The sequence below is a fragment of the Microtus pennsylvanicus genome, chromosome 9 (genome assembly GCF_037038515.1).
Source record: "Microtus pennsylvanicus isolate mMicPen1 chromosome 9, mMicPen1.hap1, whole genome shotgun sequence".
In the NCBI taxonomy this organism is placed as follows: Eukaryota; Metazoa; Chordata; class Mammalia; order Rodentia; family Cricetidae; genus Microtus; species Microtus pennsylvanicus.
In genome coordinates, this window is record NC_134587.1 from 16,158,593 (window position 1) to 16,179,701 (window position 21,109).

A 21,109-nucleotide genomic window follows, 5' to 3' on the forward strand; every position below is an offset into this window, starting at 1 on the left:
TCAGGTGGTAAGGAGGGAAAGGGCGCTATAGAAGCATTTGCATTCTTTTTATTGTTATTGCTTGTTTGTTTTTAACTAAGACATTTAAAGGTTGTGTAGGTCAATCCACAGCGACTCACTTTCAAAGAAGCAGAGCTAGTTTTTAACAGCCCAGAGTGACCGTATTTTGCAGTATAGTTGAAAGATGTATGGCACACACTGCCTAAGTTAAAATAGAAAGATGAATGCGTTTCTTGGAGGGTTTGCATGATTTTCATCTAGCTGTATCTTTAGTTGCTGTAATATTAGACTATACTTTTTTAGGATTTATGTTAGAAGGAGGCTTTTTCAACCTTGATGTCTTTGGTAAGTTAAGAATGAAGTCATTACAGAGGGTACCTGTCCCCTTGCCACTGGACCTGGCAAATTGGTGGTGTTGTTTGGCAGAGGTCCCTCAAGCATCATCATCAGTTAAATAGCAGAAGCATTTTATTTCCGATGCTTAAGTAAACATCAGGCAGACAGTAGTGCAGTATCTAATGCCGCCTAAGAGCCTCATAGGAGCGAGTAGAAGCCCAGATTGCTTAATTCATTCCAAGGGATAATTTATGAAAAAGCACTTGGTACATTATGCAAGATTATAATGATACTGGGATCCCCAGTTCCCTACATTGTATCAGTTATCACAAAGGTTTACTAAACATTCTTCCTAGAAAGTCATTGTCTGTATTAACCTGTCATTATAACTATTCTAATTGTTTTCTGCAGTTCTTGCATCCTTCTAATTTCTGATTAGATCCATAACTCTCATTGAAGACTAGGGAAAGATATCATAGTTCTAAGGAACTCAGCTCAAATTTGAACTCTGAAATTCATAAGGGAAGTACCAAATAAACATTAAATCAATGTCTCGAGATTAATTAACAGTGCAATAAGTCACCTATAAGAATTTTTATGTAACTATACTCAACCTTTATTATTCAAAAATAGAACCAAGCCCCAGTCAGAGCATATACAATAAAATATACCAAACCCTTACCAGAATTGTGTCAAATCATGTGTAGACTTTTAATTTAAGAAGAAGCCAATAGTTACAAAGTAAAAAGATCAAATGAAAGATAATTAATTTAAAATCAAAATACACTGCAGGTAGTGCTTCTCAGAGAGTAGGTTTGATAACTTTCCGATGTGGTTGAAGGAAAAATATTCAAGGAGCGATTTTGTTTTATTCTCCTCTTTCCCCACACCCTATACCAAGTATTAGTTTCTCAGGGGATAAAGTAGACAATCCAAGGACCCATTGGCACCTCATGCTTGGTTACACAAATCAGATAACTGTGTTGACTATGGTGATTGTAATCTGGATTGATATGTGACCACTCCCCATTTTCTTCCACCAAACTCATCATTTGATTGCAAGAGAGAGAGAGAGCCATTATTGGTTGTTTATTGGAATAGAACAATATATTTATCAAAGCCATCATGAAGAAAGAATTGCATTTCACGGAAGGGCACTACATTTTCATATGTTTTCAAATTATTATATTTTTGAAATATGTTGAGCCTGTCATTAGGAAAGAAAGAAGACTAATTAATTACAAAGTTAAGTACAGATACTGCTAATTAGTTACCAGCCGGAATGATCGGAGAACTGACAATCCTTCCACGTTGGCCAGACCGAGTTCCATTAAACTAAGGCTCACAATAAATCCATCAAAGATATTCCAGCCTTCTTGGAAGTAGTAATATGGATCCATAGCGATTATCTTGAGAAACATTTCTGCTGTGAAGATCCCAGTGAAGACCTAAATGAGAAATGCGGCGGATTATAAGAATGCCTACTCTCGAAAAGAAACAATGCAACTAATAGCAAATCCAACACAAATTCTGGATTTTAAAGATTGGTTTGCATGCCACAAGCTGATGCTTTCGCATGTTTTACATGCAACCTAATATTTAATTCCTCATTATATTTAAGGTTTGCCAGGTGATAAAAGTATATAGATTCATATATTTAACGAACACTCTGATTTTGATAGAAAAAGTGCACCCGGCATACTGAGCTCAGCTGTGGCTAATCTCTCTTGTCTTCCAAAACTTCACCAGGTGCTTCCCCAGAAGCACAGACTTTGGTTGCCAAAGTACAATAGGTTGGCCCCCTTCCATGGATCTGCAGTTGAAACTGGTGTTAAGGAGACTTCATGGGAACTGTAACAAGCATAGTCACTTGTGCTTTTAAAGACAGTAAACATTTTTAACAATTGTTAATTTTGGAAAATAAAATCAATCTTTTCCATTTCTATTTTCTACAATTGCTTTAATCCTTCTTTCTCTTCCACTTATCTCGACTTCTTTACCCTTTACACTCATTATTTCTCACTGGTGATTGGAGTTAGCCAACCTGATTTTTGTCTCTCATTACCCAACAGATTGTGTTTATATCCCTACTTGACATTTTTCTTCTATTTAAAATGGAAGCTGCACCCCGTTCTGAGCTAATTTCCCCCTTTGTGGTAGCTGTCTCTTGAACTTTATGAGGTATTTGCTTTTTAAAGTGGCCTGTAGTCTCAATCTGTTCCTACTACTGGCTATTTCCCTGTTAGGATTTTACAGAAAACAACAGAGACCCCGTCCTTCCCTCACATTAAAAATACCACCTCTACCAACCAATAAACTCTCCATGCCCTTAAGTTGCCCTTTTGGCTGCTACCATTATTATCTTCTTAATGACTAATACATTTGAAGAGTTTGTGCGCTATCAAAATCCACTAGTTCTGCTCTTTCAAATTATTGTGTTTATGTTAGGTGAAAAGTAGATTTATCCTAAAGCAGTCTCTTTCTTTGAGAACAAGTTTGGCCCAAAGTTGCCATCATACATAGTGAACTGTAACCTAGTTTGATTTGTAAATAAATGGTCAACTAAATTAGACTGTACCCTATAACCAAGCTACTGAGTCTCAGTTAATTGTAGCAACTGAATACCTATTAAACCAATCAAAAACCTAGAGATGTTAAAAACCTTGATCATAATTGAAAAGATGATGATGAAACACAGGTGACTAATCCAAGCTAAGGTCAACTATAAGACAAACAGACTGTTTCTGCACGAAATTTCCTTTCCTCAGGCTAACAAAAGGCATGTGCCCAATGGGGCAGAGCACTTGGAAGAAGGCCTTCTTGGGAAAACTTCCTGATACACAATCTCTTTTTTTCTCAAATGATTTGTTAAATCAAAACTGTCTCCACTGGGAAAGTGAGGAAAAGATGGGAGGAAAAAAATGGAATGTGTATGATATTTAATACAGAACTTCATATAAAATATGTTTATTGCACATACTTTATTGAGTCACTTGTAATCTATCAGAAATAAAATAAACAATATATGTAGTGTTCAATTCAAATATAAGAACTGTATTATGTTTTAAGGTATTTGTTTAAGGCTCACGAGAACTTAATACGCATTTTTTTTTTTTTTGGTTTTTTCGAGACAGGGTTTCTCTGTGGTTTTGGAGCCTGTCCTGGAACTAGCTCTTGTAGACCAGGCTGGTCTCGAACTCACAGAGATCCGCCTGCCTCTGCCTCCTGAATGCTGGGATTAAAGGCGTGCGCCACCACCGCCCGGCTCTTAATACGCATTTTATATTATATATGAATGTACATTCTCAAATTTCTAGTATAATCTTATTTTTCTTAATAATGTTTTCACTTACTTATCATGCGTGCTTGGAGAACCACATGTTTAAAATGGCACACCAGTAGATAACTTATAGAAGCTGGTTCTCTTCTACCTTTTGGGGTCAAGTGTCCAGCTTAGGACATCAGTCATCAGATTTGGTGAAAATCTCCTTTTCTTGCTAGTCATCTGGATGGCACTAATTTTGTTTGTGCTTCTTCCTTTTTTTGCTTTGAGGTAGGATCTCCCTATGTAGCACAGATGGCCCTAGAATTTGTGACCTCCCTGCCTTCATCTCCCAACTGCTGGGATTACAGTTATGTGCCATTATGCCTGGCCATAATTATCATTATAATAAAGAAGTGACTTAAATTCATTTCTAAATCAAATTACACTTGAATCATTTGCACTATGTTTAAGTGTAGCAACTCATTTTTATAGCTTTAAAAAAAGATACAGGAGATGATCAGAAAGTTGTTATCTTATTTGACAGTAACACATAAAATGAGTATAACCATTCATGAACCAGTAGGAAGAAGAACCCTCAAGGAGTCTTACCAAATTCCCCACAGACAGCACACTGCTGAACTGCTCCGTCATGGGGTAGTGCTCCATGGCCATGAAGAGCGTATTTAACACAATGCAGATGGTGATAGCCAGGTCAACAAATGGGTCCATCACTACCAGATTGACAAGGTGTTTTACCTTTAGCCATGGCTTACAACAGTCCCAAATCAGGCACATGTTAGCAAATTTATACCAGCAGGGTGGGCATTTCTGTCTGGATTCTTCAAGTTCTGGGGAGGAAAAAGGAAATATATTCATGAAAACTCTTTACTTTCTATTCACCACTGTTTGGTTTAAGATGAAAGCAATTCTTTAAAAATAATCTAAATGTATTTTCAGAAGAGAAGATAATCTGATGAAAGAGGAAAAATTATGTGTTTGCAGTCACAGGAAGCCTTGGCACAGAAAGGCTAATAAATTTCCCAGGGATTCTCAGATAAACATAGTTTCTAAGACTCTATTTTCAATACTGATTTTTTTCTTTTTAAAAAAAATTGTCTACAAGGTTACAAGAAACAAAATGGCAGAACTTTCATTACACACACATCCATCTATATTCCAGGTAGAACAAAGAGTAGTTACCAATGATTCCCCAGAGGACACCCTAACGACCTCAGTGAGTCACAGGGAACCTCAGTCTCTCAGATATCATTGGAGGGAGTCTAATGAGGGACATTTAATGGAATTGCTCCTCTGAGTTAAAAAAGAAAAAAACCTCTCACGCTAATAATAAGTTTTAGTTACATGGACTTGCATATTAAGTTCAACGAGTTTCTTGTACTCTCTATACATCAATAACCAGAAAGTACCAAAAAAAAAAAGGAAATAATTGATTGAATAAATTGGGGTCCTCACTATTAGCATGCTAACACATTACAAAAATGAGATCCAGGTACTGTTAATAAAATACAAGATTTAATACAAAAAACATTCATAGAATTCTTACATTTTTCTATTTATTTTTACTTTTAAGGTACTGGAATCTGTAACTGTTGTATCAAACACATGACATAAAATTGCATGTTAAAATGTTAAGGAAACATTGCTTTTATGAAGGATTTAAGCTAAATGGCATTGTAGTATCAAATTTCTCTGACTATTGTCTACAAGGCTTTTTGATCATTTCTTCTAAAATTAAGCAACTCAGAGACCTTCTAAATGTCACGTGCTTAGTAAATATTATCATTGTCTCTATCTTCCTTTGGTAGAATGCTCACTTAGTGAAGTCTTCGGTGGGAAAGGATACCAAATCTGTTGGTTTCTGCCAATGCCATTTTAGAAGATTACCTGCTTTGCCAAACACGTGACCATCCCTTCTTACCATTAACAGAAGGCAACTTCCCTCTTTGTTCATTCCTTGATGTGTGGTTTCTGACCAGCCACATTGGTACTAATTTTTTTGCAGCAACTAGGGTTATTTCTTCACCACTGATATAGTTTCTAACAGAGTAAAATTCATGAGGGAGGAAGCAGCATAGAAAATAGAGAAGTATGTTGCCAGATTTCTGTTCTCCTAATAAACATTTGCTACTTATTTCTGCTATAAAGTTAATCATTTTATCAAGTCAATTTATTCTTAACTGCTTTAGTGGAATTCTATTAAAGTTAGACACTTTAAGTTTCTCTTTGGATACTAAAGTTCTTAAGTGGACATTTTATTTCCATCTCTTAAGATTTGTAAGTTGGTCAAAAATAAAGAATATTTTTTAAGTCAGTGAAAAAAAATCCCATAAATAAAATTAGTATTCACTTTTATTTATTTACTTTATAGATGCATTATTACTTGATATGTGCTTTCAGGACTCCCAAACACATTTATGGTCTCCCAGGAAACTAAGAAAGATCATATAATTTGCAACAAATGACAGAAGAGAAGCTGCAGAGTTTCTGCATATGCGCTACCAGAGAAGTTCCATTTTAATTTATACAAGCTGTGATTTAGAGGAAAAAGAAAAGCAAAGAGCATAGCACAGGAAAAAACCAAAAAGAAGTCAGAGAACATTCACAGGGAAAAGTCAGCAGGTGCTGATGGTCTTGACACTAGGAAAAGCAGGAGCAAAGTTGTCTTAAGTCTAAAATAAAATCATTCAATTATTAATTCCCCATGGGACTATTTCCCACTTTGGAACAAACAAAGCACCCAAGACAGCTACAGCCATGTCTCCATTATTCCTGTGGGGGTTTCCCACCTTAAGAGGCAGCAGCTGCTAAGTTGTTATCTGCTATTGATTCGTCTTAATTCCTTCAGTAATTTTAGCTTATGCCCCAACATACACAGCATCCAAAGTACATCCTGGAAACATTTCTATGCAACTTCACATTTCATAATAACTCTTGCTCATCATTAGGCATGACTGTTCATAACTCTGGATAATGGAGAGTTGGCTGCAGTTGAAATGAAGGAACGCAAAAGCTGCCAGCCGCGTTAACAAGCCTCGTTCATGAAAGGAAAGATGAACCAAATTTTAGAAGAAACGACATTTAAATAAACAGGTAATAACAACCAAGAAACTGCCTCACCATTAATGGGAATAGAACAGGGCTGTATCAAAGGAAATTTACTGTCCAAGTTGTATGCGGAAGACTGACTGCCGCCAACTAACTTTGGCCAATGTCGTGTTCAAACTGTCCAGATGTAACCGAATAAAGAAATATCAGCCTTTCATTTTTTTTTTATCACAAATGGGAAAAATAGAAGAATGAAGTTTAACCAACTATCTCACGAAAATGAACTTCATTCACAGAAAGCTCTGAAGACATTAAGAACAAAATATTGTAGTCTGTCGCTTCCTAAGTTCTTCTAACTTCTGGAACAGCCCCTTCATTCTAGCCAACTCCGGGAGGCATGTTTTTGTGTAGAAAGTTGTGTGCGTGTTTATTCTGAGCTCTGGATGTCAGTTCATGGGCAGATTGAATTTGTAATGGTTTGATTGCTTTTTCCTTCGGTTACTCCTTATATTAGTCCGAACTTAACGCTACTAGAAGTGCAAAGTGTGACTGTTGGTTTAAGACTTACCCTGGCTCCTTCTCTACTTCCTGCTTTGGGGAGCAGCCATGCTGCTGGCATCGGAAGCAGAACCACTGGCCCCTTCCTCTCAGTGGTTTTGCTATGGCAAGGAGCAGAAGACCAGAGATTCTTCAAAAGATTTACCTGGAGGGATAGGGAGGAGCAAGCTACTGGCAACTGGGGGGAAGAAGGAGTGTGAGCTAGGCAGGCAAGGTTGGGAAAGAATGGACTCGAGTTTAATATTCCATTGAAGGCAATGAAAAGATCAGGACTCTGGGAAAACTGGGTCTTGTAACAACATCGTGTCTATGATGACAGAGTCTTCTATTATGGTAATTTTTTCTGGTTATGATTTTCAGGATTTTCAATACTGAGATGATAAGGTTTATAACATTATGACTAAAAAAAAATTCTTTCTAAGAATCTATCCAGTCTCTGAAGAAACTAAAATTGGGAAGGGAGATATACTGGGAGGAGGGCCAGGGGAGGGAAGGAGGAAGTGGAGATAGGATTAAGATACAGTGTATATAGCTACTAAAATTTGAGAGGCGTTTTAAAGAATAAAGTCATGCACACACTCATTTTCTCTCACCCTTAGGTGCCCTCTGAGCGTTCTCTTTTGACTTAACATTTTCAAACACACGTTTACAGATGTGGGAACAGGAATCAGGGAGACTTGTAAAAGATGGCGTGATAGAATGGGTTTAGTATGAAAGCAGGAAGGGAAAAAAGGAAGACATGAACAGCCGGGTTGGGGATTGCAGATGAACACAGTGTAGATGAATATATTTTCCATGTATTGAAGTTGACAGTTGTTGTTGATTTCACTTATAATATAAAAGGAAAAAAAAACACCGCATGAATTTACGTAGGTAGCACGATAGAACAGTTAATAACCATAGCATCTTTTGACAGTCTTCAGCATGCAAAGGACGGGGGTGCTTTACACGTGTTGCCTTATTTAATCCTTAAAGCAACTTTATGCCTAAACATTACAGTCCACATTTTGGCTGAAAAGTGAAATTCAAGTCATAAATTAGTACATTTAACCTGTGGCAGAGCCTGAACGTGATCCAGTTAAGCTCTTCCCCAAACTTTCATTTTGGTAGTATGAAAGCCAGACTTCTCAGTAGTTTGTTAATGACTCAGATATAATCTTTGAACAAAGTCAAAGCTGATCTAATATTTCATCAGAGATATATAGATGGAGAGCGGGGGGGGGGGGGGAGAAGAACAAACGTAGAACTGTCAGGTTTTAAATATAGCCTCAAAGAGGCCTGACACCTTCACTCACACTTTTTATTTATAATTCTGGTTGAGTCAATAAATTGTATAGCTTGTTACATTTTATAACTTGTGAACTGTGTTAGCACCAGAATGATGAGCATAGATCATTACACTGTTACTAATGTTATCATCAAGCTTCAAGAGTTTAGAGTTTAAGCTCTGATAGTCGTATTCCAAAAGTACCTTACATTTGTCGCTCTCCTAGCGGTATGTTTAAAAGTCCACACACAACCGTAGAGTCCATGTGCTGTGCACTGAGTTGACCTTACCCTTTAAAAGAACTAGTGATACGCTACTGGCTCGGGAAGTATTGCCTTGAAACTTAGGCAAAGGGTGTCACATCATTACCAATTCACTACCCATGAGCGACGGTGTGGAACTTTTGACATACCTTCCATTGTGTTGGTCAAAATGCTGGCCATACTCATTGCTCTTTGCCTTGATGTAGGGTCTTCCAACAAGTCCATGGAAACATGGTAAGAACTGGACCTCCTCTTTCTTATCTCTGTTTCCGTAGTTGTGCCCTGAAATACCAAAATTCCAGACAACAAAACAATCACTACTTTTGGGTAACAAACCTGAAAGTATTCAGGTTGTAGACACTATACCTAACCAAGGTTTCCCAGGCTTCCACAGGTGTAGACAGTGTCTTGCTTTCTCATTGCTGTGGGAAAATACCAAACAAAAGCAACACAAGAGATCAGCTCCTTGTATTGGCTCACAGAAGGTTCAAGTGGCTATACCCCCCCCCCCCCCACAGCAGGGAAGACACGGTGGCAGAAGGGAAGGCATGGTGAAGTAGTAGGGGGCTGGGTGGCGGGCCCCCTAAAAGACTAAAGAGCTAAAAGAGTAAAAACCAATCAGCTACAAGAGTTTTTGCCATTGCTTAAAGCAGCATGGGGTCTGCTTATTAATTTGGATCTCACTGTGACGCGAGCAAGGGACAAGACTGCTGGGTTTACTCATCTGCATAATCATGCATTTTCAAAGTGCTTTCGACTCAGCTGATGTTACCATGAGCGGCGATAAAGGCAGATGCAGTCACCTCAAATTAATTTCAAGATAAAGGAGAAGTTGAATCAAGGAGAAAAGAGAGAATCCCTCAATGAAAGTAACACCATTAAAGTAAAGGTGGGCTCACAAAATGGAAATGTTTTACTTCCTTTAAGGAAAATGTGGAGGTCATATAAACGCCATTTCACCTCTTTGGCTTCTGGCAAAACCACATTCAAAATTCCAGACCTACGTAAGTTTTAATGGTAGATTCTAAAATCCTCAGTGGTATGATTCAGATAGTTCTTCTGAAGTTAATTGTCTTAATGGAATGTATGTACAATAAACAGGAACTAGTGAGCTTTGGGACAGGCCATTTGCCTGCTGCTATTTGTTTCCTGGTTGCATGTTTGTGTCCCTTCAACTCTTTCCGTAGGATGGAATCTTGCTTCAAAGCATTGACTTCATGGCTGAAAGAATGCAGGGGTGGGAATTTGCAGGTTATCAGGTTACAATAAGTTTGGCTTCAAAGTAGGCCCAATCGACCTTCATTTGTGTATTCTACCTTTTCTGATAGGATAAATCTATGTTGACTCCTGAACAATGTCAGGGCGCTTCCGATAAATGGATTTGTACTTATATTAATGCAATAAAATTAGGAATTATACCCCAGTGGTATCAAGATCTGTGATAAGCCTACGTCTGTATTCAGGAACCATGTGGAAAGTTTCATAAGAAAAAGATTTCTAGGGTCCCTCTTCAAAGCTTCGGTTAGAGTAGCTCTGGGTGCAGCGAGAAGATATGAAATTTCTGTTTCTGAGACTCATTCTGAGAGAGTTTGAAACACAGTTTGAGAAACCTGGTTTTTCTTTATCTACCCATAAAAGTGGTAATAGTTCCGTGTTCCACGAGAGTAGCAGGACTGGGTTGGTACCAGCTTGCTACTGCCTTCTTGGCCTTCCTTTCTCAGTGCCTCCACTTCATTCCTCTTCGGATCCTACTTGAGGAACATTCAAATGCATTCGGTTTATTTCTTTGTTTGTTTTAGGTCTCTGATATTTTAACTAAACTGTGTTTTAACTTTTGAGAATTTAGAAATGAAAAGAAACACTGGTTAAGCTGGGTGGTGGCTCTGATTTAGACGAAACTGCTTTCATTCTTACTCATCTGTTCTTCCCATTTAAAAAATTCAACGGGATGTCATAGTTCACTATGAATGGAATGTAGTAAGGACTCTAGCCTGCACACCTGGAATCGAATCTTAGCTGTACCATGCACAGGCCTCAGACATAAATTAGTAAATATTATAATGAGTAGTTGTGACGGTTCAATGTATTAGCTCTGCAGTGTTCTGAGCAATGTGTTGCACATAGCTGGCCAAGATTATTTTTCTAAGGAGATATGACATTTCCTTACTAGACTTCTTGTCTGTTTCACAACAAAGTTCTGCCGGCTTTGAGGCCTGCTATTTTCCCAGGCTACCTGGAAACTTCTCTGGGAGCTAAGGGTGAGAAGAGACCGTGGGAAATGAGTGGTGAGCAACAGTGATGGCAGTATTCCAAGGCAAGATGCTTTTCTAAAAAGTGACTGAGAGCTAACTGAACCATTGTAATGGGGTCCTAAGGGGCTTGTCCCCTTAAAACATGAAGTTACATAAAAGTAATTATACAAAGGAGATTTTAACCCAGCTCAGGACACTGTGATATGATCAGACAACATGGTTGGAGTATTTTGTAAAGGTCAAATGATGCTTTATTTAATGCCAATATGAAGAGTGTCTTATTTTATAAAGGTAATATTAAGTTGGGAGCATAGCCTCCAGCCCCTAGGCCTGAGAGCTGTATTGGTCTGGACTCCAAATCCCAGCATGCCAGGTCCTGACCCCTCCCTTGGGGGGAGGTCAGGGCCACTCCCATAGGGTATTTAAGTGAACACCCCAAAGAGGAGTCCCTTTTCCTTCCTCCTGGTGGTCACGTTCATGGCCTCCTGGTTCCCCCTCGGGGCCACTCGAGAGCACAGGAATCCCATTAAACCTGAATATTTTTTTAATTTGGCTTGTTTTGATTTGGCTTGATTGTGATTTTGTGTCGGCAGAGAGCTTGCATTAGGAAAAATTCCTAACAGGAACCATCAATGATGAATTCTGATATACATTATTAATCTGAAAGTCTTTTCCATATGTTTGATTTCGGGCACCTTTGCATATAACAAGAATTTATGGCAGTGATACAAAAGTTGAAATCCTCTAGAAAAAAATTAAGAGATGTAGAGTAGCCGGGTCATCTGAGTTGGTGCTGGGGGGAAGAACACACTGCGGAGAATAGAGAGAATTGCGACTAAGGGATTTAGATACAATTAGTGACAGCTTAACAGTCAGTGGAATTGTGGGGGTGTTTTTAAAGGAGCAGGATGGGAAAACCTTTGAAATGCATATTTGTGTAACCATGCACATGAATTTCTTAATATTGCCAGGCTGGTGGTGGTGGTGCATGCATTTAATCCCAGCACTTGCGAGGCAGAGGCAGGCAGATCTCTGGGTTCGAGACCAGCCTGGTCTACAAAGAGAGTTTCAGGATAGCCAGGGCTATCAAACCCTGTCTCAACAAACCAAATAATAATAATAATCATACTAATTACATATTTGCACAGCAAAAAAAATGTGATTTTTTTTGTTAAATTTCATGTTGTAGTAATGATAAAGGACAATTGTTTCTAAGGACTCCTTGTATGATCTTAATTTGTCGAGATGTGTAGAAGGTTTTGACGGGATAAATTCATAGCTTGGTAATACCAAAAAAACTCTTGGTCTGGGAATAACCGACGCAGGGAAATTACATTGAACCCACAGTCCTGACTCCACTAGGGCCTCCTTCTGTGCCCTCACCTCTGGCAGTAGCTGCCCCACAGGAGACGTTAGAGCAGAGGGGCCTCCGACCAGAGAGACCACACCATTGCAATCCACTGCACTGTGCATCTTTCCGTTCATGGGCAGAGTGGGTATTCCGCGGGAGGCCCGGCTAGCCTGGCTGACATTGCTGGGCCGCCTTTCTCCGTGTCTGTGCGGCACAAACAGAGAGTCTCTCCTGCTGTCGTTGTCCTCAAACGTGCTGTGTTCATCGTCGGCGAAGTCATTTTCGGACCCCACGTCCTTCACTCGACCTTTGAAGCTGAAAAGGCTGGCTCTACTGTTGCGTCGCGGAGAGAAAAGGGAGCCTCGGATGCTCAGCAGAGACTAGGGACAATCAAAAGAAACACAACAGATGAAGGAATGAAGAACCTGCACCCAGAAGAAAGCAGCTTGATCTGTTAGTTCACAGCTGCGGGCTATCTCAGGATAAGTCACCGGGCAGGAACTGAAGGTTCCCTTCACTGCGCTAGGTGCCCACCCCTTCCATTTTATTTTTCCTCTTCTTCCTCTCCACTCATTTTCTTTGCCTCCGTCTAGTTAGAAGCCCTCCCACAACATCGTCTGGTCTTATGACTGGTGCCTGGGACAGCAGTACTTGCTAGACCATTCTCTTAGAACTGAATTTCACTTAATATTGAATGAAAAATAATTAAACACAAACCTACATTTAGGCCGTTTGAAGCCTAAAATAGGCGCAGTAAGAGCTCACAAGTGACCACACCCTGAGGCCGATTTTCCCTAGAGGAGAATCAAAGCCAGCTTGCTGGTAGACCTGCATAATTATAGTACAGGAGCAGTTTCTCTCCCTCTCTTTGCATTTTTTATAATGGCCTTCATGAATAAATTAGACAAATCAAGCTGAAATAACTGTATGATTCATTTCCTGATTTCCACTCTTCTGTCTCAAGGAATCTGAAAAACACTGATATTAGAAAAAAAAAAAAAACGGGTTTCAACTAAGCATCTGATCACAGTCACTTAGCATTCTCTAATTGATAGCCTATCTCTACATCAAGTTCTTCTCTTGGCCATCATAGCACAACAGGAATGAATTGCCTCCTCTATGCCAGTCTATGTGTATAACCTCTAAGACTCATGTCTTTACCCGACCAATAGCCATTTCTCTGTTGTTGATAGTACCTTGTACCTTAGGAAAAGCTCCTCAGTTCTCGAATCATTTAATTTAGGAGGTACTAATCTAATTCCTGGCATGGGAAGAAAGGCAACATCTCAGGTACTGTCAGGCGTGGGTGTCACGAGCTGCTGCAGGCCATGGCACAATTATAGCAACTGATAATTCAGATGCCAACCCACCAGAGGAAGTATTCCCTGATGGGGTACCCTGCCAGCAAGGCTGTGGACCACTCTGAAAGCTTTCAACTGTAATTTCATTTGTGCAATAGCAGCTACGACATCTCCCCATTACCATGCATTTTCATGTGATATGTATATGTAATCTCATGATTACATCTCAGTCTTATGGCACTCAAGCATATGAGTTTAGGAGGACCATTTTTATTCAAACCACCACACTCTACGTCTTTGTGCTCACAGGATTATAGTTATATCAAAATGTATAATGCATTTAGTCCAACTTCGAAATTCGCTATAGTGGGGGCTGGAGAGATGGCTCCAAGGTTAAGAGCACTGGCTGCTCTTCCAGAGGTCCTGAGTTCAATTCCCAGCAACCACATGGTGGCTCACAACCATCTCTACTGAGATCTGGCACCCTCCTCTGGCGTGTGGGCATACATCGAGGCAGAATGCTGTATACACAATAAATAAATAAATCTTTTTTAAAAAAAGAAATTCGCTATAGTGTGTCACAGTCTCAAGACTGCTTAATATCCACAGTCCAAAATCTCTTCTGAGACCAAAGGCAACTGTAACCTCCTGTAAAGTCAAACCACTACACTTGCCTAAAACTCCTCACAGACCTTATTCAAATAATCTAAGACAGGTGGTGGCGGAGCATACCTTAAATCCCTGTACCTGGGAGGCAGAGGGAGGCAGATCTCTAGGAGTTCAAGGCCAGTTTGTCCTACGGAGCGAATTCCAGGACAGGTTCCAAAGCTACATAGAAAACCCCATTTTGAAAGACAAAAAAAACTAATAGTTCTATTCTTTCCTTAAACTATTCTGGGTTGTATGTCTATAATTATTAATAAAAATAAATTCCATAACTTAATATGATGAGTTTGATCTTTTTTCCTTTTGGAAGAATTTAAAGTCAAATAAAATTTTGTACCTATGAAGTTCTTATATTCCTTGATCACTAAGTATTATTCCAATTTTCTTTCTCACTAATCACCTTTTCTTCAAAGATATTTGTAATATCTATACCACATTCTGTAAGTGTTAAATACTATTTTGTGTTATGTGTTCATTGATTGTTCACATAAGAATAACATTTAAGAAGACACCTTTGTCCCACTGAAGAAGTTATTTCTTACTGTCACTATCCCTACCCCTTAGCCAACTGTCTCAGTTACTTTTCTACTATTGTGATAAAACACCATGACCAAGGCAACTTATAGAAGAAAAAATTTATTTGGAACTATGGTTCCAAACAGTTAGAGTTCCTGATGGCAGAACAGAGACAACAACTGGAAGCAGCAATACTAGAAACTGAGAGCTCACATCTCCAACCCTAAAGAGGAGCAGAAAGCATACAGGAGATGGAGGAAGGCTTTGGACACCTTAAATTCCACCCCTACTTACACATCTCCAACAAGAGCATACTTTGTAGCCCTTCCTATATTGCTCCATCAAATGGGGACCAAGTAGTCAAACATGGGAGCCTTGGGAACTGTTCCTATTCAAGTCGCCACAGCAATACTACCTATTCTAATGAATAAACTATTATTTTTCATTAGCTTAAAAAGAAAGGTATAAGGAAAATTAAAAGGAAATATAATAAAAATTAATGTATATGTAACACTTTTAGTAGAGTTTGTCTATTAACTTGGAGTACATAATAGATGGATAGAGAGAAATATTTTCAATAAAAGTTCACACAGTATTTCTCATGATTAAAAGGCACACTAATCCATTCAAGTCCAGCTATGTTACAAAAAACCAAACCGTGTCTTTCTCCATATATCAGCTCAGGTTGCTTCTTTGTATGCGGTAAGATGCCCACTGTAGCTCTTAGAGCCAGCAATCTCAACAACCCCAATTGTAGAAGCATCTCTCTTTCCCAAAAGTTGGAAAAATGTAGGTTCTTAATGGGCCAAACAGAATCCCATGTCTCTCTTTGAACCACTGCTTACACTACAGACATGCTTACAATGATTTCATAAACCTTGGGTAATAAAATATTATGATGTAAATTAAAGATGGCTGAGAAAACAAATCCTCACCATCAGTGAATTTCCAAAAAATATAACTCCTGACATCACAAATATAGACAGCTACCATGACACAAAGAGGTGACCTGATTCCTATAAAAGTTTTAAAGGAAACATCTAGATTCCCTTGAGACTTGATAGAGATTGCACTCTTGACTTTCTCCTCTTCTTCCCTCCCCCACACTTACAAGTCAGAGATGTCTAAGAAATATTTCACATTTCCACCTACTCTGTTCTGAAAATTATAATCTTGCAAGAAAAGTTTATATTATGTATTTTTTCAGTATGAAAGCAGAAGTGGTTACCAACATAATCTATTATGTCATTATAAAGCACACTTTTTTAATAGTTTGTGGTCCTTGACCTCTGAAAATATCTCACAAAACCCAAGAGGCTCCTGCCACTGTACCCAGGTAAAATTTCTTTACTTGGGTTCACATGTTCAATATTACTTTTTTCAAAGTGGGGTTAGTGTTAATATCTGGGTATTTTCTCTTCCTATCTCCCTCTTTATTTGCCCCCCTTCTCTACCTCTCCCCTCCTATCTTGTTCCCTCTTTGTCAAAACATCGTCCAAGAATGGAATCTTATGAGGAATTATTGAGTGCTTATGAGAAAACTCCATGAAACCAAGACAAGAGTCTTGTGACCTCAGTTTCTTCAAAAACATGCACTTGTTCTAGGATTGTGCTTTTGTGCCCTTCCCAGGTATAGCAGATACACGTGACTTTACTTCAGATTATTCACTACAGTTGGCTATTTGTTTATTTGCCTCTTTGGAAAAGCATGCTTTTGCCAAATGTGGCTAGGTCCCCCATGTGCAGCTTTCCCTTGTGATTGTACATTTTACTCAAGTGACTCCTCTTAACCCTCAGAGTATAAATTGTCTGATGCTCTAAATAAAGTTGACTATAGCATGAGACTTTGTTCTGCCTCATTTGTTGGCTCCATTCTCCCAGGTCCCACTATCTTGAGAGTGGTAAACACCTCTCCATCTTCTCTGCAACTTGTGGACTAATCAGGCAAGTATTCTAAAAGCAGCTAACTGTATTTATACAGATTGCTTAAGAAACAAATATGAAAATGAAGGCATGCCATGTATGGCAGTGATCTCTTAAAATGTCCAAGCAACTGGGAAACAGGCACAGGGGGAAATGTACAGACACTCCAAGGGAAATGCTGTCTCTGTGAGAAACTACAGAAAGATCAGGGACAGCAGCAGTGATCCCAAGCATAACTGACAGATTAGAATTAAACTGCTCCCCTCTTCCTCTCTGGTGGGTAGCTGCATTGGTAACCTTCCAGTTTTCCCTCGGGACCACCTGAGAGTGCAGGTATCTAATTAAACCTGGATATCTTCTTAATCTGGTCTGATTTGGCTTGATTGGGATTATTTGGCATAGGTGGAGAGGCTCGGTTAGGAAATATTCCTAACCCTTAGTAAACGGACAAATAAACTGAACAGCTAGTTCTCAAAATAAGAAGCACAAGTAGCCAATAGATATATGAAAAAAATGTTCAGTGTTATTAGCTATCAGGGAAATATGAAGTCAAAATTACACTGAGATCCAATCTCATATCAGTTAAAATTTTTCATCAATTTTTGTATAATTAATTGAAGCTAATAAAATAAATTTCAAAATGAGTGAATGACATGTACCTAAAATAGTCGTTCAACAAAGCTGTTGTTCAAAACTGCTGTTGGTGACTGCGCCACATTGGATTGCCATATCTCAGGGATCAGCATCAACAAAAACACCTCTTACCAGTGTAGGGATGTGGGGATTTAGAAATATTAGTAAAGAATGTGAAGACATGTAGGAAAATAATAAAATAGAAAACATATAACAGTACCAGAGGGTATTCCAGTGAATACTGAATTCATCCGTGTTTAATTTTCCATATGCTTTTATATCCCATTACAAAACAGGGAAAAAGGCAACAAAAGACTTAACATGAAGCAAAGGACAACTCGAACAGTAAATTGCTTCAATACTTTGAGACATCAAACCATTAGCATCCTGTTGTTTAGGCAGTAAAGTCATCCTAGACCACTATCCTGAAGTTAGCCTCTTCCAGGTGACCTCATAGTTACAAAAGAAGGAGCAGAAGTACGTTTGCATATCCTGACCATCTGTCAGGATGGAATGGATCTACTTGTATGAGCTATCTTAATGTCAAAAGAACCAAGTAATCACATCCTGAGTTGGGACATGCAGTTATGCTTGTCAAGCATTTTGAGTAACCGCCAAATTCTCTGACCATCAGACAAGGTGGAAATAGGCTCACATTTTTTGGCCTCCACACACAGCCTCCCCTCTTCCTGTCTGAACATTTGCCATAATAATTAAATTAGTAGCTATTTAGGTTTGTAACAAGGTGCTTAAGAATTTATATTGCAGGTACCAATACAAACAATGTTGTCATTGTTATAAGTACTACATGAATGCTGTAGCTACACTCATAGTGAAATTATCCTCTAAGGAACCGTGTATTCTGGGAATTCTCTTGGTAATTTTTAAAAACCAAGGAACATAAATAGTAAAATTTCAACAGCTTCATCGGGTACATAAGCCAGAGGCATGCAGAAAACATTTTTTTTGCAATATGCAAATCAGTGCATTCTCTGAATTCAAGTCGTACTTGACACACAAGGCACAGAAAATCAAGTACAATCAAACGTCATTGCTGGTTAGTGGCATGCATCTTTGTTAGTGCCTGTCAGTTTAGAAAAGACTTTGCTTCAGCCCCCTTTGAAACAGTGAATAATTCACTCTTCACGAGAGCTTTCACATGGACGGGAACACTGCACAGATGGCATAGAAGCGTCCCTGGTCCACTTCTGGGCACCAGCCACTCAGAAAACCTACAGCTCCCTGGGTCCAGGCACAGTAGCTAAGAAGGGATGGGGACCATCTGTGATCTTTCCCCATGTGGAACACTGCCCAGAGAGTCTCAAGTCTTAAACAAAACCTCAAACCTTTCCAAGCTCAGTAGAAAAATGCCTTCCTGTACTTCCAAAAAAGTTAATCAAACTCACAGGATCTCTGAGATGGCTCATTACCGTGGTCAAAGCACAACAAAGTTCACAGAGAAGGCAGCTTCAGCCCTACCAAACACTGGCATAGACTTTAAGGAAATCCTATTATGCTGTTATGAAAATACAATCTATTTCCTTTTTCTTTCTTTCTTTCTTCCTTTCTTTCTTTCTTTCTTTCTTTCTTTCTTTCTTTCTTTCTTTCTTTCTTTCTTTCTTTCCTTCTCTCCCTGCCTCTCCTTTCTTCCTTCCTTCCTCCCTCTCTTCCTTCTTTCTTCCTTCCTTTCTTTCCTCCCTCCCTCCCTCCTTCCCTTCCTTCCTTCCTTTTTTTAAATTTGTTTGTTTCTGTGCCTGATGTGGGATTTGTCCTGTATGTTACAAATATGCTTTATTACTATTGATTATTAAAAAAGCTCTTTCAGTCAATGGCTTAGTAGAGTAAAGCCAGGCAGGAAATCCAAACAGAGACATAGAGAGAAAGTAGGCAGAGTCAGAGAGATGCCAGATAGCTGCCAAAGGACACACTGAAACCTTAGGAACTTTACGTGTGGGCCACATCCTGATCAATAGAAATGGGTTAATTTAAGATGGATCAGTTAGTTAATAAGAAGCCTGAGCTAGTAGGTCAAACAGTGTTGTAATTAATAGGGTTTCTGTGTCACTATTTGAGTCTGGGCAACCCAGAAAGGAACAATTAGTCTCCTTCTAGATGTACCTGGTGTGGAGAGGAAAACCTCTTCTCATAGGTCAGCCTGCTTCCTTCTAGTGAAAACCGGAAGCCTTTCTTCCGTATGCTGTCCTCAGAGGCAGATTTCCGCACCGCATCTTCCTTCTCTTCCTCCCCAGCCTGCTCCTTCTGTTTCTTTTTCTTTCTTCTGTTTTTCAGCTCCTTTTCACTCTTGGAACTCAACTTTGAGGCTACTGAAGAACTCTCCGAGAACACACCTATCCCACCCGCTCCGCTGAAGTCCCTGGATTCTGCAGATGCGGCTGCGGCCGCAGCCTAGAAGGGCACAAAGTGAGTATAGGTTATGTACAGCCTACAACGTTATGCATTTACTGCTTCATTTATCTAGAACACCACAAATGTGATCCTGAAATCCAGTTCTGTAATTCTGTTCCACACTTTAGAAAACAACATTTTCATAAACCAGAGGATAAAAATCAATATGGAAGTAGACACATATGAACAAATAAAAAATCTTTTAATTCTGATCTTATATGGCATATTAATTATCTACCAACCTGAACACAACAAATACAAACACATTTCTCATGAGATCTAAACAAGGTTTAAGGAGGAATGTAAGAATTACATTTTCCTATTTACCCATCAAAGGTATTTGTTCTTCATCAATACTCAACAATGACTTCCAAACTGAGTTGTGGAATTAAACTCAATCAAATATTTATTGGAGCCGGGCGGTGGTGGCTCACGCCTTTAATCCCAGCAATTGGGAGGCAGAGGCAGGCGGATCTCTGTGAGTTTGAGGCCAGCCTGGTTTACAAGAGCTAGTGCCAGGACAGGAACCCAAAACTACGGAGAAACCCTGTCTCGAAAAATCCAAAAAAAAATATTTATTGGTTAAACCTTTAACCTTTTACTTTATTTATTTAGTTAGGATATGTGCAAGCATGTCACAGATTATATAATAGAGAATCCCAGGTTGTCGGAATGGATTTGTAAATGATAACCGAGTGGCTTTAAAAAATAGTATAGTGGCTACTATCTCAGTCTACTATTTTTGGCTTTTATTATGCCCTGAATGATAGTGACATAAGGGACCTAAATCCAATGGACAATAAAAGACAAAATCAGGCAGTTGGATTAGTGAACGCCATTAAGTCAAGCAAGCATGTTTAGAAAAATACTCACCTTGCATGCATGCTCACTGAGTCTACGCTGAGTTTTCAGAACAAGAAACTGAGCATGTTAGTGTGACCCTGATTTCGTATTGAATGGGGTTTTGTGTTTCTAGAATCTGTGAAATCATTGCAGCGTGACTTGAATTTCCTGGCGTCCCTCACCTCTAGCAGTGCTGTGTTGAAGAAGTCACTCTGAGTTCCTGTTTGCTGGCGTAGTAAGGAAACACTCCCACTGCCAGCACATTGCTCTGCTACTTTAAAGAGTCAGTGAGTGTGAGTACTAATAGTCAGCGTCCTCAAAATGTCCCAAGGAGGAAAGTGTCAACAAAGCAATCGTAACTGTCTGTATTTTTGATGCCCTTAGTGCTTGCCATAACCACCAAAATCAAGCAATATTCTGCTTACAACCAAACAGGTCCCTAACACCATGCACACCTTTGTTT

The 21,109-nt window shown here is 39.1% G+C and overlaps 1 protein-coding gene across 5 annotated transcripts in view; it reads right to left on the minus strand.

Moving 5' to 3' along the window:
* Positions 1 to 21,109, minus strand: part of Scn2a (sodium voltage-gated channel alpha subunit 2) — a 116,491-nt gene that overhangs the window by 39,937 nt on the left and 55,445 nt on the right. For all 5 annotated transcript variants that reach the window (XM_075985011.1, XM_075985007.1, XM_075985010.1 and 2 more), the window contains exons 11-15: positions 19,516 to 19,803; positions 12,391 to 12,738; positions 8,905 to 9,037; positions 4,211 to 4,449; positions 1,611 to 1,784 (exon numbers count right to left, since the gene is read on the minus strand). In XM_075985011.1, the coding sequence (XP_075841126.1) occupies positions 1,611 to 1,784; positions 4,211 to 4,449; positions 8,905 to 9,037; positions 12,391 to 12,738; positions 19,516 to 19,803 (1,182 nt within the window). The remainder of the gene's footprint in view (positions 1 to 1,610; positions 1,785 to 4,210; positions 4,450 to 8,904; positions 9,038 to 12,390; positions 12,739 to 19,515; positions 19,804 to 21,109) is intronic.